Here is a 20,521-nt window from a genome sequence, read left to right on the forward strand (position 1 = left end):
TGCTCTGCCTATTCATCTGCCCCTGCCCATAACCACTGGCAACCAATGATCTTTTTGTAGTCTCCATAATTTTGTTTTTTCCAGAATGTAATATAGTTGGAATCATACACTATATAACATTTTTTGGTTGGCTTCTTTTACTTAGTCATATGCATTTAATGTTCTTCTGTGTTTTTTCATGGGTTGATAGCTTACTTACCTACAGTGCTGACTAATATTTCATTATGTGAATGTACCACAATTTATTCATTCACTTACTGAAGTACATCTTAGTTGCTTCCATATTTTGGCAGTTATGAGTAATTAATTGCTCTAAATATCTGTGTGCAAGTGTTTACATGGACATAAGTTTACAGCTCCTGTGGATAAATACCAAGGAGTGTGATTGTGGGGTTGTATGGTAAGAATATATTTAGTAAGAAATCTCCAATGGTCTTCCAAAGTTACTGGACCATTTTTCCCCATTTATTCTTCATAGCACACAATTTCCAAGGTCCCATAGGTTTCTTGTATCTGTGCAATCACTTTTTTCTCAAATCCCAAACCCTTTTCTGTCTCTTTTCATCTGAATTCAGCTTAAATGTTGATAATATTCCCACAGTTCCAGCCTGGACCTTCTCTTCTCACTTTTACAGAATTTCCAGCGACAGTCTTTTCCAACTGACATACTTTCATGCAGTTTCTATTTTGATGATTCTTAAATCCCACATGACTTTATTAAAACTCCAGACCCGTAAAGACAACTGCCTATTGGTCAATTTTACCTCAGCTATTCCATAGACATCACAACCTTAACATATCAAAACCAAATTATATTAGCAGCTACCCCTCTCCAGATTATTTCCTCAAATCCCTTTCTGGGTGAGCACATTTTTTTTGTTGCCCAAACACATGCTTGGGGTCTTCTTTGAGTCTGCCTTCACTTTGACTTTTCACGTGTGAGAATCCTCTAGTATAGTTACATCTCTGCCCTCATTTTCTTTCAAGTGCACCTCTCCTGTTCTTACTCCCACTCACATCCTCTGTTTTCTGCTTTGATTATGAAGACCCTCTAGCTAACTGCTTTCCCACTGGCAGGCTTTAGTACCTTCCCTCTCCCATATTAGAGTCTGTTATTCAGAATGTGGTTTGGATAATCATTCCATATTAACATCTGATTTTGTTAGTCCTTGTGGAAACTGCCAGTGGTTCCCTCACGACCTCAGATTAAAGCCAGATGCCCTGCTATGGTTTGCACGGTTCTCGTGCAACCTTTTCTCTTACTGCTGCTTGTAGGTTTTCCTGCATGTGCTGTGTTCTCTCTGGCCTCCTATTAGTGCTCCTCTTGTTCCTTTTCCCTGGAACATGCTCTTCTCTCTGCCTGATTAACTTACACTTAGCATTCAGCTTTAGGTGGTGGCTCTTCTTCCCTTCTCCCTGTGCCCTCCCTGGATTTTTTGTTACTCTTACATGTTCCCCATGGAGCCTGAGCAGTACTTTGGTTGCAATACTTCTAGCACGTTGTTTTATACCTATAGTAGTCCCTCTTGTCTGTGGTTTTGTTTTCCGTGGTTGATTACCCATGGTCAACCACAGTCTGAAAGCAGATGATACTCTTTCTGCCTTATCATCAGAAGGTCATTAGTAGCCTAATGCTACATTCACAGGCCAACATCATTTACCTCACTTCACCTCGTTAAGTAGTCATTGTATCATCTCACATCATCATAAGAAGAAAGGTGAGTACAGTACAATAAGAGTTTGAGAGAAAGACCACATTCACATAAATCTTATTATAATATATTATAATTCTATTTTATTACTGGTTACTGTTATTGATCTCTTACTGTGCCTAATTTATAAATTAAGCTTTATTACTGGTATGCGTGTATGTGAAAAAGTATAGTCTGTGTACGATTCGGTACTATCCATGGTTTCAGGCATCCACTGAGGGTCTTGGAATGTTTCCCCACAGAGAAGGGGGTACTGTTTCATTTCATTTTGACCCTCCCTCCCCATGAATCGCCGTGTTGCCTTCACTTCTGCATGTGAGTCTCCAGCACAGACCAAATGTGGTTGGTTATTTGCTGACATTTTTCTAGGATAGTGGTTCATAATTGGGGGTGATTTTGTCTCCCAGGGGACATTGGTGATGTCTCGAGACATTTTTGATAGTTATGACTGGTGGGACCATGCTGCTCTCATCTAGTGGGTAGAGGCTAGGGATGCTGCTAACCAGCTCTACAGGGGACAAAAGAGCCCCCACACATTATCCAGCCCAAAATGGCAGTAGTGCTGAGGTTGAGAAACCCTGCTCTAGGATGAAGTGTAAAACTTGAGGGTATTAAAAGACTTTTCATAGCAAAAAGATGAATTGAGTTTGGAGTTCTCAAGTAATGTATGCAAAGTTTTAGTGTAAAACAACTTAATTTTCAGTCTAAACTGCTTTGGTTCTTTTTTGTAGCCTACTGTTAATATATATTCAGAATTTGTGTTGTTGGGAAACATGTGACTTTAGTGCTTATTAATGGGTTATCAGCTACCTGCAGTAATTTAAGCATGCAACTGAGATTGTGAAAAGGATAGTGGAACTAAGCTCTATGTTTGAGAAGTTTTTTTCATTTACTTCTCTTATTTTAAATGTATCTAGGAACAGGTGACTACCCAGGCAGGTTTTTGGAGGTGTATGGATGAATGATATCCTTTTTAAGCTGTTAAATAAGGATTTAGGTATAAAATCTTCATAAAAGGCCAAATGTAATAAACTTTTTGTTTTACATAGATTAGCAAATGATGAACATTCTAGTGCTACCCTGCACACTCACACATGCATGCACTTGTAACCATCGATAGTAACCCTCATGTACTTGTATTCTCTTCACTCTCTTTAGCCAAGTGTCTCCTATAGTGCTAGGGACACAGTCCTTGTTGATCTGTCAAAATAGGGCTCCTCATGAGGGATCCTATGCCTACACTACAAACTGACCAGGTACAGAAGATCCATTTCAACTGAATGTACTGTTTACATTTAAGAAATTTAAAATTTTGTATGAGTATTCCATTAGAAAATGTTACTAATACGCTGGAAAATTAGAATGTCAAAGGATAAGTTATTGCTATCATTAGAACAAAACAGGACTGACCTGTACAACCAAGTACTGGGAAAATAAAATACATACCACACTTAAATATTTTAGTGTGTGTCTAGGCAAAGACAGAAGTCATCATAGAAAAAGTTTTGATTCTCTCCAGGATGGGCTATGTGATCCGATCTACTGTTTTTTAATCCAGTTTTCTTTTCTTTTGGCGGGGGGTGGGGAGGGGTGGGGAGACACTGCAAAAGCATTTTATTTTTTTTTTATAACCAGTTTTCAAAAAAAATTGTAATTAGAATTCTGAGTAGGAGAAAATAAAAAACATTTTAGGAAATGGTAGGAAAAAGTGGCAATAACTCATATTCTTAAAAAGTACAGTTGTTATTAGCCATTTCAAACTCGTCTCTTGAAAATATTATAATGGAATTGTGCTGGAAAAGTCAAGTTTTTGTCTTTATCCTTGGAGAATCCTTTGGTAAGCTTACACCTGAAGAGGCAATTTTCTTTGTATTTGGTTTGTTACAAATAGCATTATTTATCTCACATTAAATTTCAAAATCCAAAAAATACTTTTTTCCAGTAGATGTTAGATTACAGTGACTATCATCAGCCATTTACTAGTTCAGTTTTTGAGACTGACTGTATATGGGGCACATTTCTTTTACTTTACCAAAGGAAGATTGAAATACTTGCACTGAATTTGGTGGATTTTATGAGATAATATCTGGCTTACAACTGGCTTAACACTCTCTTGTCTTTGTGTATATGGCTTTTTTTACTTTGGAACTCATGTCAAAATAAAAGTTTAACCTACAAATAACTGTATTTACAAAGTTATATCAATGAATATAAACAGAAGAGAATGGAATAACAGGTGTATGTAAATATGTACTTGAATAAAGACTTCTCCAAATGTAATTGCATTTCTCTTACTTTTTTTTCAGAGAAGTTCTACAGAAATTTTGGAATATTCATCAGATAGTGAAAAGGAAGATGACTCAGAAAATGTCTTGTTCATTGATTCAGAATCCTCTCCCAAAAACCACATGGATTTTGGAACTGATGTTAGAGAGGTGATGGAGAGACCAATAAGGCGGAAGGTGAAATCTGCAGAGACCATTTTGTACACGCCCCAGAAGCAGATGTTTCCCAGGACTCCAGGACCATCAGCAAAGATGAAGCTTCTAAGGTTAAATTACATCTCTTTAAATACTTGTTTAGAAAGTTGTTATCTTTCTTTAAAAATCTAATCCCTGGGGCACTTGGGTAGCTTGGTTGGTTAAGGTCCAGCTCTTGGTTTCAGCTGAGGTCTTGGTTCATGGGCTTGATCCCTGCATCGGGCTCCGTGCTGGTAGTGCAGAGCCTGCTTGGGATTCTCTCTCTCTTCCCTTCTCTCTCTGCCCCTCCCCTGCTCTCTCTCTCTTTCTCTCCCTCTCTTGCTCTCTCGCTGTCTCGCTCTCTCTTTCTCTCAAAATAAATAAATAAAATTTTTAAAAATCCAAATACCTAAAAGGCTAACTTAAAAATACTTAACTTGTTTACTTGGAGAGGAAAATTGGCAGAATAGAACTCTAAGTTCAATAAGCAATTATAGAAGTTCTAATTTCTGGAGATGAGTTAGGGAACTGTTTATCTAAGTCAAGCATTTACTGTTTCAGTCATAACAGCTTACATGACTGCTTTCCTTAGTGGGGTGGGTTGTTAGAGTTTATCAAATTTTATTGAGCATCAGTGTTCCAGATACTTAGACAATTAAGACAAGTAAATGACTATTTCTGTTTTTGAAAAAGTTATAAAGAGGAAAACAGAAATAAATATATTCAAATTACTTTTACAAGTACAGTTACAGAGATTATCCAAAGGAACACTTGCAAATGCAAAGATGTACAAGAGAGCAAAGATGCAGATAAGAAACCAGCTGGTATGTGTATGGAGAACCACAAAGGCCAGGCCATAGTGGGTGGAGCAGGGCATGGAAAAGGGCTCAGGATGTGCCTTATGAGAGCCATGTACCAACCGTGTGTAATACATGGTCTCTTTGTGTTTTAAATTAGAACAAAACAATGAAAGTAAAATTTCAATGAAAGTGAGAACTTGTGGGAAGCAGTGCCACAAAAGTAAACTTAGTAGAGAGATTCAAGGAAAAAGGAGTTTCGGTAGAAAGAGCAAACGTGGCAATGAAAAGCACAGGTTTTGGATATGTTTAGGAAATGTTTAAATAATGAGGCAGAGGATGTGATGCATATTGAGAACCCAATGGCATAGGAGTGGGGACAGTGCTGTGACTTCTAGGATGGGGACTTGAGGTGAGAGGTCAAATGTGGAGATTATCTGCTAGTGGCTTGAAAGGGATCTTGGGTCCAAAGAGACATCAGATGAAAGGTGAGGCCTATTTAGAAAATAATGGGGAGGACCCAGTAGAGACAGAGTGGTTGGAAATAATTGCTCTGTCAGTGTCTAGGAAAAGGAAGTAGGGGAGGGAAGGCTGAGGAGGAGAGTCCTGTCTTAAGCATAGGAGTAGAGGGAGGAGCATAAGGATGTGACAGAGTCTACTGGGATGGATGTAACATGGTGAGTTTATTGATGCTTATTCACCATATATATTATGTTATGTTTATAACACAAAATAACTCAGAAGGTCTTATGCCCAGAGTGGATGTGTTAAAGCCTCAAAAGAAAATGGTGGTGGTTTAATAGTCTCTGGAAAGAACAGGAAAGGAAGACAGTTGGAGGGATTTGAATGTCCTTGTTTTTGAAGTTAATGCCATATAATTACAGAAAGCCATGTCCCCAACCCTACTGAGGGCCTACTATGTGCTGAGCACTGTTGTGTGTCCTGTGTTAGGAGGATGTATGATGAGGGCCCAAGAAGTAAAGTGGAAGTAATGTCAAAAGGAGACAAATTTTATGTCAAAGAAAAGCAGAAAAGAAAACAGAAAAGGATCAAGACTGGTCATAAGGTGTGGGGAAGGACATTTTGTGGAGCTGACATTGCCTGAGATGAGGCAGGAGGGTGATACAGGGGATCAGATGGTTTTGTTTTGTTTTGTTTTCTTGATGAGAAAATCATGAGGCTCCCCCCCTCCCCATCCCTGTGGGAGGGAATTGTTAGCCTCTTACTTTCTCTGTTGTAAATTGACCATACACATTTTTTGTACAATTGATATACTGGGGTCTGAGTTTTTATTATTGTTTTGCTTCTATACTTTCAAACAAAACTTGAAGTTGTTTTTTCCACTTTCTGTTTGGCATTGAATTCTTTTATATGTGTGTAGATGTATTTGGCAAGAATGCATGAAGGTGTCTATTTTGTGTGGTTAGTTCTATCACTTGTTCATGTTGTGTCACCCATCCCCCATTACTTTTTTTTTAAACAATTAAAAAAATTTTTTTTACATTTTATTTATTTTTGATAGAGAGAAACAGAGCACAAGTGGGGGAGGGACAGAGAGAGACAGAGACACAGAATCTGAAGCAGGCTCCGGGCTCCGAGCTGTCAGCACAGAGCCCGATGCAGGGCTTGTGCTCACAAACCACAAGATCATGACCTGAGCTGAAGTCGGACGCTTAACCGACTGAGCCACCCAGGCACCCCCCCCCCCCCATTACTTTTTAAAAGTAGAATGTTGGTCTGCATTTTAGTAGTAATAATTTTTTTTCCTTTTACATTTATTGTGTTTTTTCTTTTAGTTATATGAAAATATAAATGATATAAAGCACTGTTTAAAGTGTATAGCGTAATGTCTTGACTTACATATATTATGAAATGAACATCATCACCTCATGCAGATACCAAGAAAAAAAGAAAAAAAAAAGGTTTTTTCCTTGTGATAAGATCTTTTAGGATCTACTCTCTTACCAGTTTTCAGATAATACCATACAGCAGTGTTAATTAACCATCATCCTCCTTATGTTGTACATTACATGTCCATTACTTACTTATCTTATAACTGAAATTTGTACTCTTTGACCACTTTCCTCCAGTTCCACCCCCCATTGCCACCTCTGGTTACCACAATTCTGATCTTTTTCTCTGTGAGCTTGTGTTGTTTTTGTTGTTGTTGTTGTTTTTCAGAATTCCACATATAAGTGAGATCATACAGTGTCTTTCACTGTCTGACTTATTTAACTTAACATAATTCCCTCAAGGTCCACCTATGTTGTCACAAATGACAGGAGTCCCTTCTTTACAGTGGCTGAATAATATTCCTGTGTGTGTATGTGTGTATGTATACAACACACACACATACACACATATACACACACCACATTTTCTTTACTCATCTGTCAGTGGACTCTGGTTGTTTTCATGTTTTGCCTATTGTAAATAATGATGCAATGAACATGGGGGTGCAGACCTCTTCAACACAGTGATTTCATTTCCTTCAGATATATATTCAGCAGTGGAATTGCTGGATCATACAGTAGTTCCATTTTTAATTTTTTGAGGAACCGCTGTACTGTTTTCTGTAGTGACTGAACTGACTCACATTCCCACCAGCAGTGCACAAGAGTTTCTTTTTCTCCATATCTTAACAAGAATTTGTTATCTCTTGGCTTTGTGATAATAGTCACTCTAACAAGTGTGAGGTGATACCTCATTGTGGTTTGATTTGCATTTTCATAAAGATTAGTGATGTTGAACACTTTTTCTTATACCTGTTGATCATTTAAATATCTTCCTTAAAAAAATGTCTATTCAGGTTCTTTGCCCATTTTAAAAATTGGATTATTTGTGCGTGTGTTTTGTTATTGAGTTGTACAAATTCCTTTGAATATTTTATATATTAACTGCTTATCAGGTATGTGATTTGCAAACATTTTCTCTTATTCTGTAGGCTGCCTTTTTATTTTGATTATTTCTTTTGCTGTGCAGAAGCTTTTAGCTTTTTGTAGTCCCACTTGTTTTTTTATTCCTTGTGGGTTAAGTGTCATATCCAAAAAAAATTATTGCCAACACCCATGTCAAGCCACTTTTTTCCTCTGTTTTCTTCTTAAGTTTTGTGGTTTTATGGGTTAAGTTTTTAGTCCACTTTGAGTTAATTTTTGTGAGTATTGTAAGAATAGAGGTCTAGTTTCATTGTTTTACATGTAAATATCCAGTTTTCCCAGCACCATTTATTGAAGATACTGTCTTTTCTTCTTTGGGTATCCTTGCTCCCTTATCAAATTTTAGTTGACTGTGTATACATGGGTTTATTTTTAGGCTTTGTGTTCTGATCCATTGGTCTATATGTTTGTTTTTACTTGATTGGTATAGCTTTATTGTATAGCTTGAAATCAGCATGTGTGATGTCTCCCACTTTGTTGTTCTTTCTCAGGATTGCTTTGGGTATTTGGAATTTTTGTGGTTCCATACAAATTATAGGGTTGCTCTTTCTATTTCTGTGAAAATGCCATTGGAATCTTGATAGGGATTGCATTGAATCTATAGATGGCTGTAGGTAGTTGTGGACATTTAACAATATTAATTCTTCCAATCCATGAACATGGGATATCTTTTCATATATTTGTGTTGTCTGCAGTTTTTTTCATCATGATTCTATATATAGAAAACTCGAAAGACTCCCATCGAAAAACTCTTATATCTAATCAACGAATTCAGTAAATAGCAGGATATGAAATTAACATACAGAAATCAATAGCAGATCTCTATGTACAGTAGCAACTAATTAGCAGAAAAATAAATTAAAAAGATGATCTCATTTACAATAGCATCAAAACAATTAGGGATGGGCTGTTCCTCTCCCTCTATGCATCACAGCTGTAGTAGAAGGGAAGGTGTAAAATTGGAAGCCTCTGTAAAGAGCAAAACCATCCCTTCCTGGGATGTCTGTTGTGTGGACATCCCAGGAGACACAGGAGGGCAGGATGCCCTCCATGTCTGTTGTGTGGAAAGGAGAGGAGAGATAGCAGTTGCATTCAAGATCACAGCCAGGGAGCCCTCAGGGGAAGAGTAAGAAGATGAAAGGAGCATTTGGAGTTGAGGACACAGAGTTTTTGCTAATGACTGAAGCAACTCCACAAATATGCAGACGATTGTTTTCTTCTTGTGATTTCTAAGTGATAACTAAATAAGGGATATACAGGGGCACCTGAGTGGCTCAGTCAGTTAAGTGTCTGACTCTTGTTTTCAGCTTAGGTCATGATCTCATGTTCGTATGATTGAGCCCTACGTCAGGCTCCCACTATTCAGTGCAGAGCCTGCTTGAGATTCTCTCTCCCTCTCTCTCTGCCCCTCCCTCGCTCTGGGGGCATGTGCGCATGTTTTCTTTCTCTCAAGAATAAATAAATAAACATTAAGTGAGGGATGTCTGTTTTGTGGCCATTCCTTCCAAGTTGATAATGTGTTTAAATGTTAAAAATGAGTTTGATGTGATTAGGGTTGTCAGTCTCAGGCATTCAAACTGGAAGACTATTGACAATAGGAGCCAGCTTTCTAAACTGACTAGGATAGCTTATGATTGCCCATGATGACAGTTTGTTGACTTCCTTCTGAAGGAGGAGAAAAGGTAATATATTTTGATTCATATGCTGTTTTGTAATGAAAGCACTAGAGCATCATGCTTAGAAAAATCTCTTAGCTAGTTATCTCATAAGGATCAAAGAAACAGTTTTGCATTAAGAAATTTGGTTTGTTGAAGTGAACTCCTATGAAAATGCTGAGAATACTGATGTCCTGATAATCCTCACAAAGATCACCAAACAAAACAAAATGAAACAAAACAAAACCCAGTTACTGACTTTTGTCAGACAGAGTACAGAAAAATACAGGTCTGGGCATCTGGGTGGCTCAGCTGGTTGAGCGTCCGACTTTGGCTCAGGTCATGAACTTATGGTTCTTCATGATCTTCAAGGCCTGCATCAGGCTGCTCACTGCTTTAAGTGCAGAGCCTGCTTCAGATGCTGTGTCCCCCTTGCTCTTTGCCCCTCCCCCACATGCACTGTCTCTCTCAAATATAAAGAAACATAAAAAAAAGAAAAATACAGGTGTAAATAATAGATTTTCCTTATCTAGAATGACCATAGCTGTGATTAAAAGAATTGTTGCTTTTTTGTTTGTTTTTAACCAGATTGTGGCTCATTAGCAAGGATAAAGTTAAGTAGTTGTTGGCAGTTCAAGTTTGGAGAACATTGAACTTTTCCCTTGTGTTTGCCCCATAGAGAAATGTTACTCTTTGGGCTACCTGTTTTTTTGTTTTAAGTTTATGTATTTATTTTGAGAGAGAGAAAGAAAGAGTGTGTGTGCGCATGCACACTTGTGAGGAGGGGAGGGTCAAAGAGAGAGGGAGAGAGAGAATCCCAAGCAAGCTCTGCACTGTCAGCAGAGCCCAGCACGGGGCTCGATCCCACAAACCATGAGATCATGACCTGATCCAAAATCAAAGAGTCAGATGCTAAATGGAGTGAGCCACCAAGGCGCCCCTTCCCTTTTAAAAAAAATTTTATCTTTTTGATTCATGACTTTATTCTGTTTAAGTCATAACTAATGAAAGTCAATGCAAAATTGTTTTTATATTTAAGTATGTTGTCAATAATAAAGCCTTATCTCCCTATTCTTATGATAAAGTTATTTTTCACAATGCCTATTATATCTAACAGAAAACAAAACTTAAATACATTATACTACATTTATTTAAATTATTTTTCCTCACTTTATATAGTTTATTAAAAATATTTCAATGAAGGGCACCTGGGTGGCTCAGTCAGTTAAGCATCCGACTCTTGGTTTTGGCTTGGGTCATGATCTCATGGTTTGCGAGTTCGATCCCCACATGAGGCTCCATGCTGACAGTGCAGAGCCTGCTTGACATTCTCTCTCTCCCTCTCTCCCAGCCCTTCCCCACTCACTCTCTCTGTTTCTCTCTCAAAAATAAATAAACTGAAAAAAATACTTTAATGAGCTTTTTTGGGAAATGTTGGAATATTTTTCAATTGTTATTCTTTTTCCCTTCATATGTTTTTTGTAGCAATGTTTAGCCCTGTTGAACTAATGCCAGGAATCTTTTCAGATAGGTTACCCGTCAATTTTTTTGTGTAAAAGATAATTAAAATATCTTAACTTTCTTAGTGAATTTTTTATTCTGCATTGGTGTTTTGGATTTTATCTGTGAATAACTTTGCTGACTATATTGACAAGAGTCATTTGGAGGCTCTCATCCAAGATGGCAGTATGAGAACCTCTTAGACTCACTTTTCCCTTGGACATGCCAAATCTGTAGCTACACATGAAACAATTACCCATGAAAGAAATCCAGAAACTGAGTGACTCCTATGCACTGGATGAATTAGAAAATAGCCACAGTGAAACAGGTAGGAGAGAGTAAGACACAGTCTAGCCATAAATTTCACCCCAGGCATAGTGATACAATAGGTAGGGATTCATAACTCCCAGGTTTTCCATAAGCAAAGAGTTTGAACCCAACATCTAACACCCCAGTTTTTAAGACTTTTGCTCATCTTTAGATGAGCCTCCAAAAAACACCTAGCTCTGAAAGCTAACAGGGCTTGTGTCCATAAGACCCGCAAGACTATAGCAAACAAAGAAATAGTTGTCAACCTGGCTTGGACTTGCTGTAGTTTTTCCTCCACGGTTCAGCACAGAGGGAGTAGATAACACTCATCTTCCAGTCTTTTCTTAAAAGCTGCCTATTTGTGTACTTTAAAAGCTGCTGCTGCTGACTGAGGGTCAGGCTTCTAATTTAAAAGACATACCTAGGTGCTGACTGCCATCCTCCCCAGAGATCAGGGAGGTCAGCAGATGACATCTCCCTGTACACTCTAGATCTCCAGTGTCTCCCAGAGGGCACATCTCTTGATCTCCTGGCCCTGATGGCCAGGGGGACTTGTGATTTGTGGGTTCCACAGGACGGTGGCAAACAAGGAAGCAATTCTTACCTGATGGTCCCTTGAGGACTCAGAGCAAAGGGAGCAGAGAAAAATGCCCAGCTTCCAGTCTTTCCATGAAAGAGGTCTGTCTGCTTGGATACTTTAAAAGTTGCTGACTTTAAAAGCAGCTTTTAAACAGCCTATATCTAGGTGCTGACTGAGATCCTACTCTTTGGCACACTGACAGGTATTGGCACCCACAACTACTGGGAGCTACTAAGAACAAAGAATGCAGCTTTGCCTTCCACAAGGTTTGGGAGACAACTAAGAGCTCAGGGCAGTCTGAACAATAAGGTTCATCACCTACACAAGACCACTCTATAAAGACTCGGAGAGGTGGCTATTTTACCTAATGCACAGAAATCAACACAGAGACTCCAAGATAATGAAGAAACCGGAATATGTTCTCCAAAAAGAACAAGAAAAACTCCAGAAACAGACCTTAGTGGAATGGAGAGAAGTGATTTGTCTGACAAAGCGTTCAAAATAATAGTCATAAAGATGTTCACCAAGGTCAGGAGAATAATGCATTACCAAAGTGAGAATTTTAGGAGGTAGAAAATATAAGCATGCACCAAACAGAAACAACAGACCTGAAAACAATATAGTGACTGTAGAAATTTCAAAAGCCTAGATCAGCTGGAAGAAAAGATCAGTGAATTCAGAGACAGGCAATGGAATTCATCTAAACATAGAAACAAAGAGAGAAAAGAATGAAAAAACATGGAGATAGTTTAAGGAACTTAAAGGATACCATGAAGTGGATGAATATTTGTGTTATAGTTGTCCCAGAAAGAGAAGAGAGAGAGAGAAGGGAACAGAAAGCTTGTTCAAAGAAATAATGGCTGGGGCGCCTGGGTGGCTCAGTCAGTTAAGCATCCAACTTCGGCTCAGGTCATGATCTCGCGGTCCGTGAGTTTGAGCCCCGTGTCAGGCTCTGTGCTGACAGCTCAGAGCCTGGAGCCTGTTTCAGATTCTGTGTCTCCCTCTCTCTCTGACCCTTCCCCGTTCATGCTGTCTCTCCCTGTCTCAAAAATAAAATAAACGTTAAAAAAAAAAAAAATAAACCAAAGAAATAACGGCTGAAAACTTCCATAATCTGGGGAAAGAAACAGGCCTCTAGATCCAAGAAGTTTATAGAGTTCTAGATAAATGAATCCAAGAAACCCACATCAAGAAATGTAATTATCAAAAGCTAAAGAAGAGAATTTTATTTTTTTTAAAAAAAATTTTTTTTAACGTTTATTTATTTTTGAGACAGAGAGAGACAGAGCATGAACGGGGGAGGGTCACAGAGAGAGGGAGACACAGAATCTGAAACAGGCTCCAGGCTCTGAGCTGTCAGCACAGAGCCCGACGCGGGGCTAGAACCCACAGATCGTGAGATCGTGACCTGAGCCGAAGTCGGACGCCTAACCGACCGAGCCACCCAGGCACCCCAGGAAGAGAATTTTAAAAGCAGCAAGAGAAAACCAACTTGATATGTGCAAGGTAACCTCCATGAGACTGGCAGTGGATTTTTAGCAGAAACTTGGCAGCAAGAAGGAAGTGGAATGATATATCAGTGTTCTAAAAGTAAAAAATCTGCCAACCAAAAATATTCTACCCAGCAAAGTTGTCTTTCTCAACTGAAAGAGAAATTAAGAGTTTTACATACTTGCAAAAGCTAACGGAGTTCATCAACCTTAGCCTAGCCTTAGAAGAAATGTTAAAGGGGCTTGTTCATGCTGAAACAAAAGGACAAAAGTAACAGGAAAGCATGAAAGTATAAATCTCACTGGTAAATATAAACATGTAGTTAATTTCAGAATACTCTAATGATGTGTAATGCTGGTGGGTAAATCACTTATAGTATGAAGATTAAAAGACAAAAGTATTAAAAAATCTGTAACTACAAAAATGTGTTAATGGCTAAACAAGGTAAAAAGTTGTAATTTGTGACATCAAAAACATAAAACATCATAACAAGAGGAAATAGATATATAGAGCTCTAGTATGCATTGGAACTTAAGTTGTTACAGCTTAAATATAAGATGTCTTATAAGCCTCATGGTAACCACAAAGTAAAAACCTGTAATAGATATATAAAAAAAGATAAAGGGAATCAATACAAACAACTGTAGAAAATCATCAAATTAAAATGGAAGAGACAAAGAGAAGAAGAAAGGAAGAAACATATTACAAAAAGCCAGAAAACAATTAACAAAATGGCAACAGTAACTCCATACCTATCAATAATTACTTTAAATGTAAATAGATTAAATTCTCCAATCAAAAGACGTAGAGTGGCTGAAGAGATAAAAGAACAAGACCCAATTACATGCTGCCTGTAAGAAATTCACTCCTTACAGGATCATATAGACTGAAAGTAAAAAAATATAAAACCACATTCAATGAAAATGGAAATCCAAAGAAGGCAGGGCTTGCTCTATTTATATCAGACAAAACAGACTTTGAGACACAAACTATAACAAAAACATGATCATTTTGTAGTCACAAAGGTATCAATTAATCAAGAAGATATAACAATTATAAATACGTACCCAACATAGGAGCACCTAAGTATATGAAGCAAATTTACCAGATATGAAAGAAGGCAGAAATACAATATTAGGGGACTACAGCACTGCACTTTCAACAATAGCTAGATCATCCAGACAAAATCATGAAGGAAATATTGGACTTAGAGACATTATATCAGATGGACTTAACAGACATTTATAGGACATTACATCTAAAAACAGCAAAGTACACATTCTTCTCAAGAGCACATAGAACATTTTTCAGGATAGATCATATGTTAGGCCACAAAGCAAGTCTTAACTACTTATGAAGATTAAAATCATATGATTTGGGGAAAAGATAAAAAAAGACAAAACCTTATCAAGACATACCAAGAAATGAAAAAAGGTACAAATAAATAAAATTAGATATGCAAGAGGAAGCATTACAATTATACCACAGAAATTCAAAGGGTCATGAGAGACTACTGTGAACAATTATACACTGACAAATTGGACAGCCTAAGAGAAATAGAGAATTTCTAGAAATATACAATCTGTTAAGACTGAAGCAGGAAGAAAATGAAAATCTAAACACATCAATTACTTGTAAGGAAATTCAATCAGTAATCAAAAACCTCTCAACACAGAAAAGTCCAGAAACAGGTACCTTCACTGGTGAATTCTACCTAACAATTAAAGAAGAACTAATACCAATCCTTCTCAAAATCTTTCAAAAAATAAAATAGGAAGGAACTTTTCCAAACTCATTTTACAAGGCCAGGATTACTCTGATACTAACATCAAAGACACCACAAGAAAATTACAGACTAATATCTCTGATCAACATAGACATAAACATCCCCAATAAAGTTTTAGCAAACCAAATTAAAAAAAGTTTCATACACCATGGTCAACTGGGATTGATTCCAAGGATGTAAGAATGGTTCAACATACACAAATCAATCAACATGATATGCATACCACATTAACAAAATGAAGGAGAAAAATCATAGGGTATCTCAATAGATGCATAAAGTGCTTTTGACAAATATCAACATCAATTCATGAGAAACAGTGCCAATAATTTGAGTACAGAGAGAATGTACCTCAACATAAAAAAGCCACATATAGTAAGCCTACAGCTGACGTGATACTTCTAAAATAAGGGAAAAGACAAGGATGCCAACTTTTGTCACTTTTATTCAACAGATAACTAGAAGTCCTAGCCACAGCAATTTGGCAAGAAAAAGAAATAAAATGCATTCAAATTGTAGAGGAAAAAGTAAAACAGTCTCTATTTACAGATGGCATATTATATGTAGAAAACCCTAAAGACCACCAATAAACTGTTAGAATTAGTAAATGGATTGAGTGAAGTTGCATGATACAAAATCCATATACAAAAATCAGTTGTATTTCTATATACTATCCAAAAGAGAAATGAAGAAAATAATCCCAATTACAGTTGTATCAAAAGATTAAAATACCTAGGTAGAAACTGCACCAAGCAAATAAAAGTACTGTACACTGAAAAGTATAAGACACTGATGAAAGAAATAGAGGAAGACAAAAATAAATGTGTTCGTTGGTTGGAAGAATTAATATTATTCCAATGTTAATACTGCCCAAAGCAATCTACAGATTCAACGCAACCCCTTTTGAAATTCCAATGGCTTTTTCCCCAGAAATAGAATAAACAATCCTAAAGTTTTCATGAAACCACAAAAGGCTTGAAACAGCCAAAACAATCTGGAGAAAGAACAAAGCTGGAGGCATCACACTTCCTTATTTCAAACTATGTTACAAGGGAGTAGCAATCAAAACAGCATGGTATTGGTATAAAAACAGACACATATTTCAATGATCATAATAGTCCTTTTGTATATATGGTCAATTTTTTTTTTTGTGACAAAGGAGCCAAGAACATACAATGGAGAAAGGACAATCTCTTCAATAAATGGTTTTGGGAAAACTGGACAGCCACATACAAAAGAATGAAACTAGACTACAATCTTATGCCATACACAAAAACCAACTCAAAATGTGTTAAAGATTTGAATGTGAGACCAAAAACCATAAAGCCCTTAGATGAGGACATGGGGTAAGTTCCATGACATAGGTCTTGGCAATGATTTTTTTTTTTATTATTTGATGCCAAAAGCAAAGGCAACCAAAGCAAAATTAAACAAGTGGAACTGCACCAAATTGAAAAGCTTCAAAACCACAAAAGAAAACCATTAACACAATGATAAAGACATTCTTACAGAATGTCTGCCTTACAAGGAGAAAATATTTGTAAGTCATGTATCTATTAAAAGATTGATATCCAAAATACATAATGAACACCTACAACTCAAAAACCAAACCAACAACAATCCAACTAAAAATGAGCAGAGGAACTGAATGGATACTTATCCAAAGAAGTCATACAAATGGCCAACAGGTACATGAAAAGGTGCTCAACATCACTGATCATCAGGGTAATGTAAGTCAAAACTCAGTGAGATATCACTCACACTTGTTAGAATGGTTATCCTCAAAAAAACCAGAGATACCAAGTGCTGGTGGGGATATGGAGAAAATAAAAACCATGTGCACTGTTAGTGGAAATGTAAATTGGCACAACCACTATGGAAAGCAGTATGGAGGTCTCCAAAAAACAAAACAAAACAGAAAACAGAACTAACGTATGATCCACCAATTCTACTTTCAGTAATCCATAGGAAATGAAAACAGGATACCAAAGAGTTATTTGCACTCCTATGTTTATCATAGGATTAGTCAAAGTAGTTAATATGTGGAAACAACCTAAAGTCAGCCAGTGGATAAACTGATAAGAAGATGTGGTGCATGCACACACACACACACACACACACACACACACACACACACACACACACAATGGAGTATTACACAGCCATTAGAAAGCTGGAAGTCCTGCCATTTGTGACAACATAGATGGGCCTCGAAGGCAGTATGCTAAGTTAGGTAAGCCAGACAGAGAAAGACAAGTACGGCATGGTATCACTTATAAGTGGAATCTAAACAAAAAAAGAAGTCAAACTCATAGAAACAGAGGGTGATTAAAGTGGTTGCCTGTGCCAGTTGTGGAGAATTTGGTAAAATGGTACCAGGTATAAGATGAATAAGTTCTGAAGATTTAAAGTAAAATACAGTAATAGCTACTACCTTTGAACTTTGATAAGCTGTAGTAGTTTTCAGATTGTTTGAAGAACAATAAAAATCTGGTATTAGTGTAAAAAGAAAATAAAGGAAAACACAATGATGACTGTTGATAACATTGTATTTTGTAGTTGAAATTTGCTAAGAGGCTGGAGCTTCAATGTTCTCATACACACAAAAGTTAAATATATATGGCAATGGATTTGTCAATTAACCAGATGGGAGGAATCCTTTCACAATGTATACATATATCAAATCACCACAATGTACACTTTAAATATTTGTTTTATTTGTCAATTAGACTTCAATGGAACTGTTAACAAAAAAAAAAGAAAAAGTAAACACAGAAAACAGAACATGTTTGTATACAAGCAGGGCCTTCTTGAACCTCCTGCATGACTTTTTTTTTTTTTTTTCAATAATGTGAGATAGGTTTTCACTGAATTATGATTGTTGGTCAGAGGTCATGGTGCTTCCATTTCTAGGCTTTGGTCCATCTGATGATAATTTCTCTAGGCAGATGGAGCAGAGATGCTCTGTGAAGCACTACTACATCTCCGAATGACTAAAAACAAGCTCAAATGCTGATTCTGTCTTATGGCTCCAGATACTTCTACATGCAGAGAACTGTTCCACATTTATTTTTACTCTTCCTTTTCATCTTATAATTCCTACAGTTTACTTGGGAGGTTATACAGTTTACTTGGGGATGTGGCCTTAACCGTATACTGCTTTCAGATTGCATTTTGTCTTTTTTTCCTTTTTTTGATAGTCCTAGGATTGAAAACCAACATTTGACAAGTAACTGTCTAGATCATTGTACAAAGAATAGTGTTTTGCTTTTTTTCTTGTGTTTATTAGGAGTTTGTTTTTAAGAGGCAGTAAGTATATCATTGACGCTGAGTTTAGGAACTCTGGAGACAGACTGCTAAGGTATGCCTCCAGGTATGCCACTTATCACATGTGTCACCTTTCACAGGTGTTTGATTTCTCACTGCCTCCCTCACTTTATCATGTGTAAAGATGAGGATGACAATAGTACCTGCTTTTATAGTGTTTAGAGAAGGAGTATAATGAGCTACTTTCTGTAAAGAGAATGATATGAAGAAGAGCTTACACATATATTAAGCAGAGGTAGACATGTGTGTAAAGTTGAGGTTCTTTGGCATATTTGTGATTATGAGAATTTTAAAAAATTGTTATATGTCCCACACATTCAGAAACAATAGTGCCTATAGGAAAACAAGTGTCTATACAAAAACAATGATAATATACATAATATGTATGAAAATGAGATATTTCAGTCATCTCAGTAGAAAGAGCTTGTAGGGTACAAGTAAAAATCATGACAAAATCATAATACCAATGACTCGTGTTTCTTGAGGGTTTAAATGCCAGGCACTATGCTAAGTCTTTTCTGGTTTCAACAACTATATCCTCATCTGGCTAGTTACATAATATTGGAGAATTTCCTCTTTCTAAGCTCTGATTTTATCATCTGTGAGGTAGTTATTGATATCTGTTCTTAATAAAGGTATATTATTAGAATAAAATGAGATAATGTAATGAAATGATCAGTGAGCTGGTACGTAATTATATGAAATAATATATTGATAAATTATGTATAATATAATCATAATGGTGATTAACAGCTGATCCTGATTTTTCTTGACAGCACAGATGTTTTAGGAGCTGCTGACTTCTCTGACCCTAGGTAGTTTACTGAATCAAAAAAATATATATAATATGTATGTTTATAATATACATATCAATGAATATACATATTATATACGATTTAATAATATATTAGCATAATATTAGCATTATATTATGTTAATATGCAACATACTTACATTATGTTTATTATATAAGGATATATAACAATGTAATTATATAATAATTTATCATTGTAACATGTATAATGTATGTTATATATAATACATGAATATTAGTGTAATAATATAACTAATGTATTAGTGTAATAATATGTAATAATACAGTTGTATATATTATTCATTGATAGGTAAAGGTTTTTGTGAAGTATGTCCATTTTAATCATCTTCCTGCCATACATGGAAGGTTTTGGGTTTTTTAAAAATTTTTTTATAATGTTGGTACCCTTGTGGTGTGCTTGTGGTTAATAGTCAGTTGTCTCTGTGGTCCCAATAATGATCCCATACCTAAATTCTCTTATTTGAGTGTTCTGCCTATCAACAGTTTGCAGGTTTTATTCTTGACTACAATTCTGACCATGCTTTAATTTATATGTTTTGTCCCTGTCTGCTGAGTAGATTGCGAGGCTCCCCTGTGGCATGGTTCATTGCCTTCTTTTGATTCCTGGCATCTAGCACTTTGCTAGGTAGAGCAGGAAACAAGTGATCAGTATATATTCATGGAATACGTAAATTAGGAAAGAATAGGAAGAAAGTCAAATTGACATGAGAGTAACCTGTATTTCTAAGAATCAGGAAACTGAGCTTCAAGAAATCTTAAAGAATATTGATCTAGGAGGATTCGGCCTCTAGGAAGATAACATGATGCCAAATAAGTTAGAATTCGCATGTTCTATTTGTTTCTGGCTGGAGGGTATAAAATAGAGAGTTCCAACTATTCTGAAGCTTTTCTTTTAACTAACTTAATACATTGTAATTCATTAAACAGAGGCGGGCTAGCAGAAAGACTAAATGGACTGCAAAATCGAGAGAGATCTGCCATTTCTTTATGGAGACATCAATGTGTTTCTTACCAAAAGACACTTTCAGGTAAGGTCTGCACTGACATCTGAGACTGTGGATAAAGAAGATGCTAGTCAAAATTATTTTTTGTTAAGATATATTAATTTAATCATTACTGTTTTCATGACGTTTTCTT

General features: G+C 36.6%; 1 protein-coding gene and 1 long non-coding RNA gene across 8 annotated transcripts in view; one reads left to right on the forward strand and one right to left on the reverse strand.

Annotated features, from left to right (window-relative positions):
• SPIDR (scaffold protein involved in DNA repair) overlaps positions 1 to 20,521 on the forward strand; it is a 487,671-nt gene that overhangs the window by 170,051 nt on the left and 297,099 nt on the right. For 5 of the 6 annotated variants that reach the window (XM_060610477.3, XM_060610479.3, XM_060610481.3 and 2 more), the window contains 2 exons: positions 4,019 to 4,263; positions 20,312 to 20,412. In XM_060610477.3, coding sequence (XP_060466460.3) covers positions 4,019 to 4,263; positions 20,312 to 20,412 — 346 coding nt within the window. The remainder of the gene's footprint in view (positions 1 to 4,018; positions 4,264 to 20,311; positions 20,413 to 20,521) is intronic. The other variant, XM_078441888.2, reaches the window with a different exon arrangement.
• LOC132664034 (uncharacterized) overlaps positions 1 to 20,521 on the reverse strand; it is a 71,668-nt gene that overhangs the window by 35,118 nt on the left and 16,029 nt on the right. The window lies entirely within an intron of this gene.

Source organism: Panthera onca, chromosome F2, assembly GCF_046562875.1.
Source record: "Panthera onca isolate mPanOnc1 chromosome F2, mPanOnc1 haplotype 2, whole genome shotgun sequence".
In the NCBI taxonomy this organism is placed as follows: Eukaryota; Metazoa; Chordata; class Mammalia; order Carnivora; family Felidae; genus Panthera; species Panthera onca.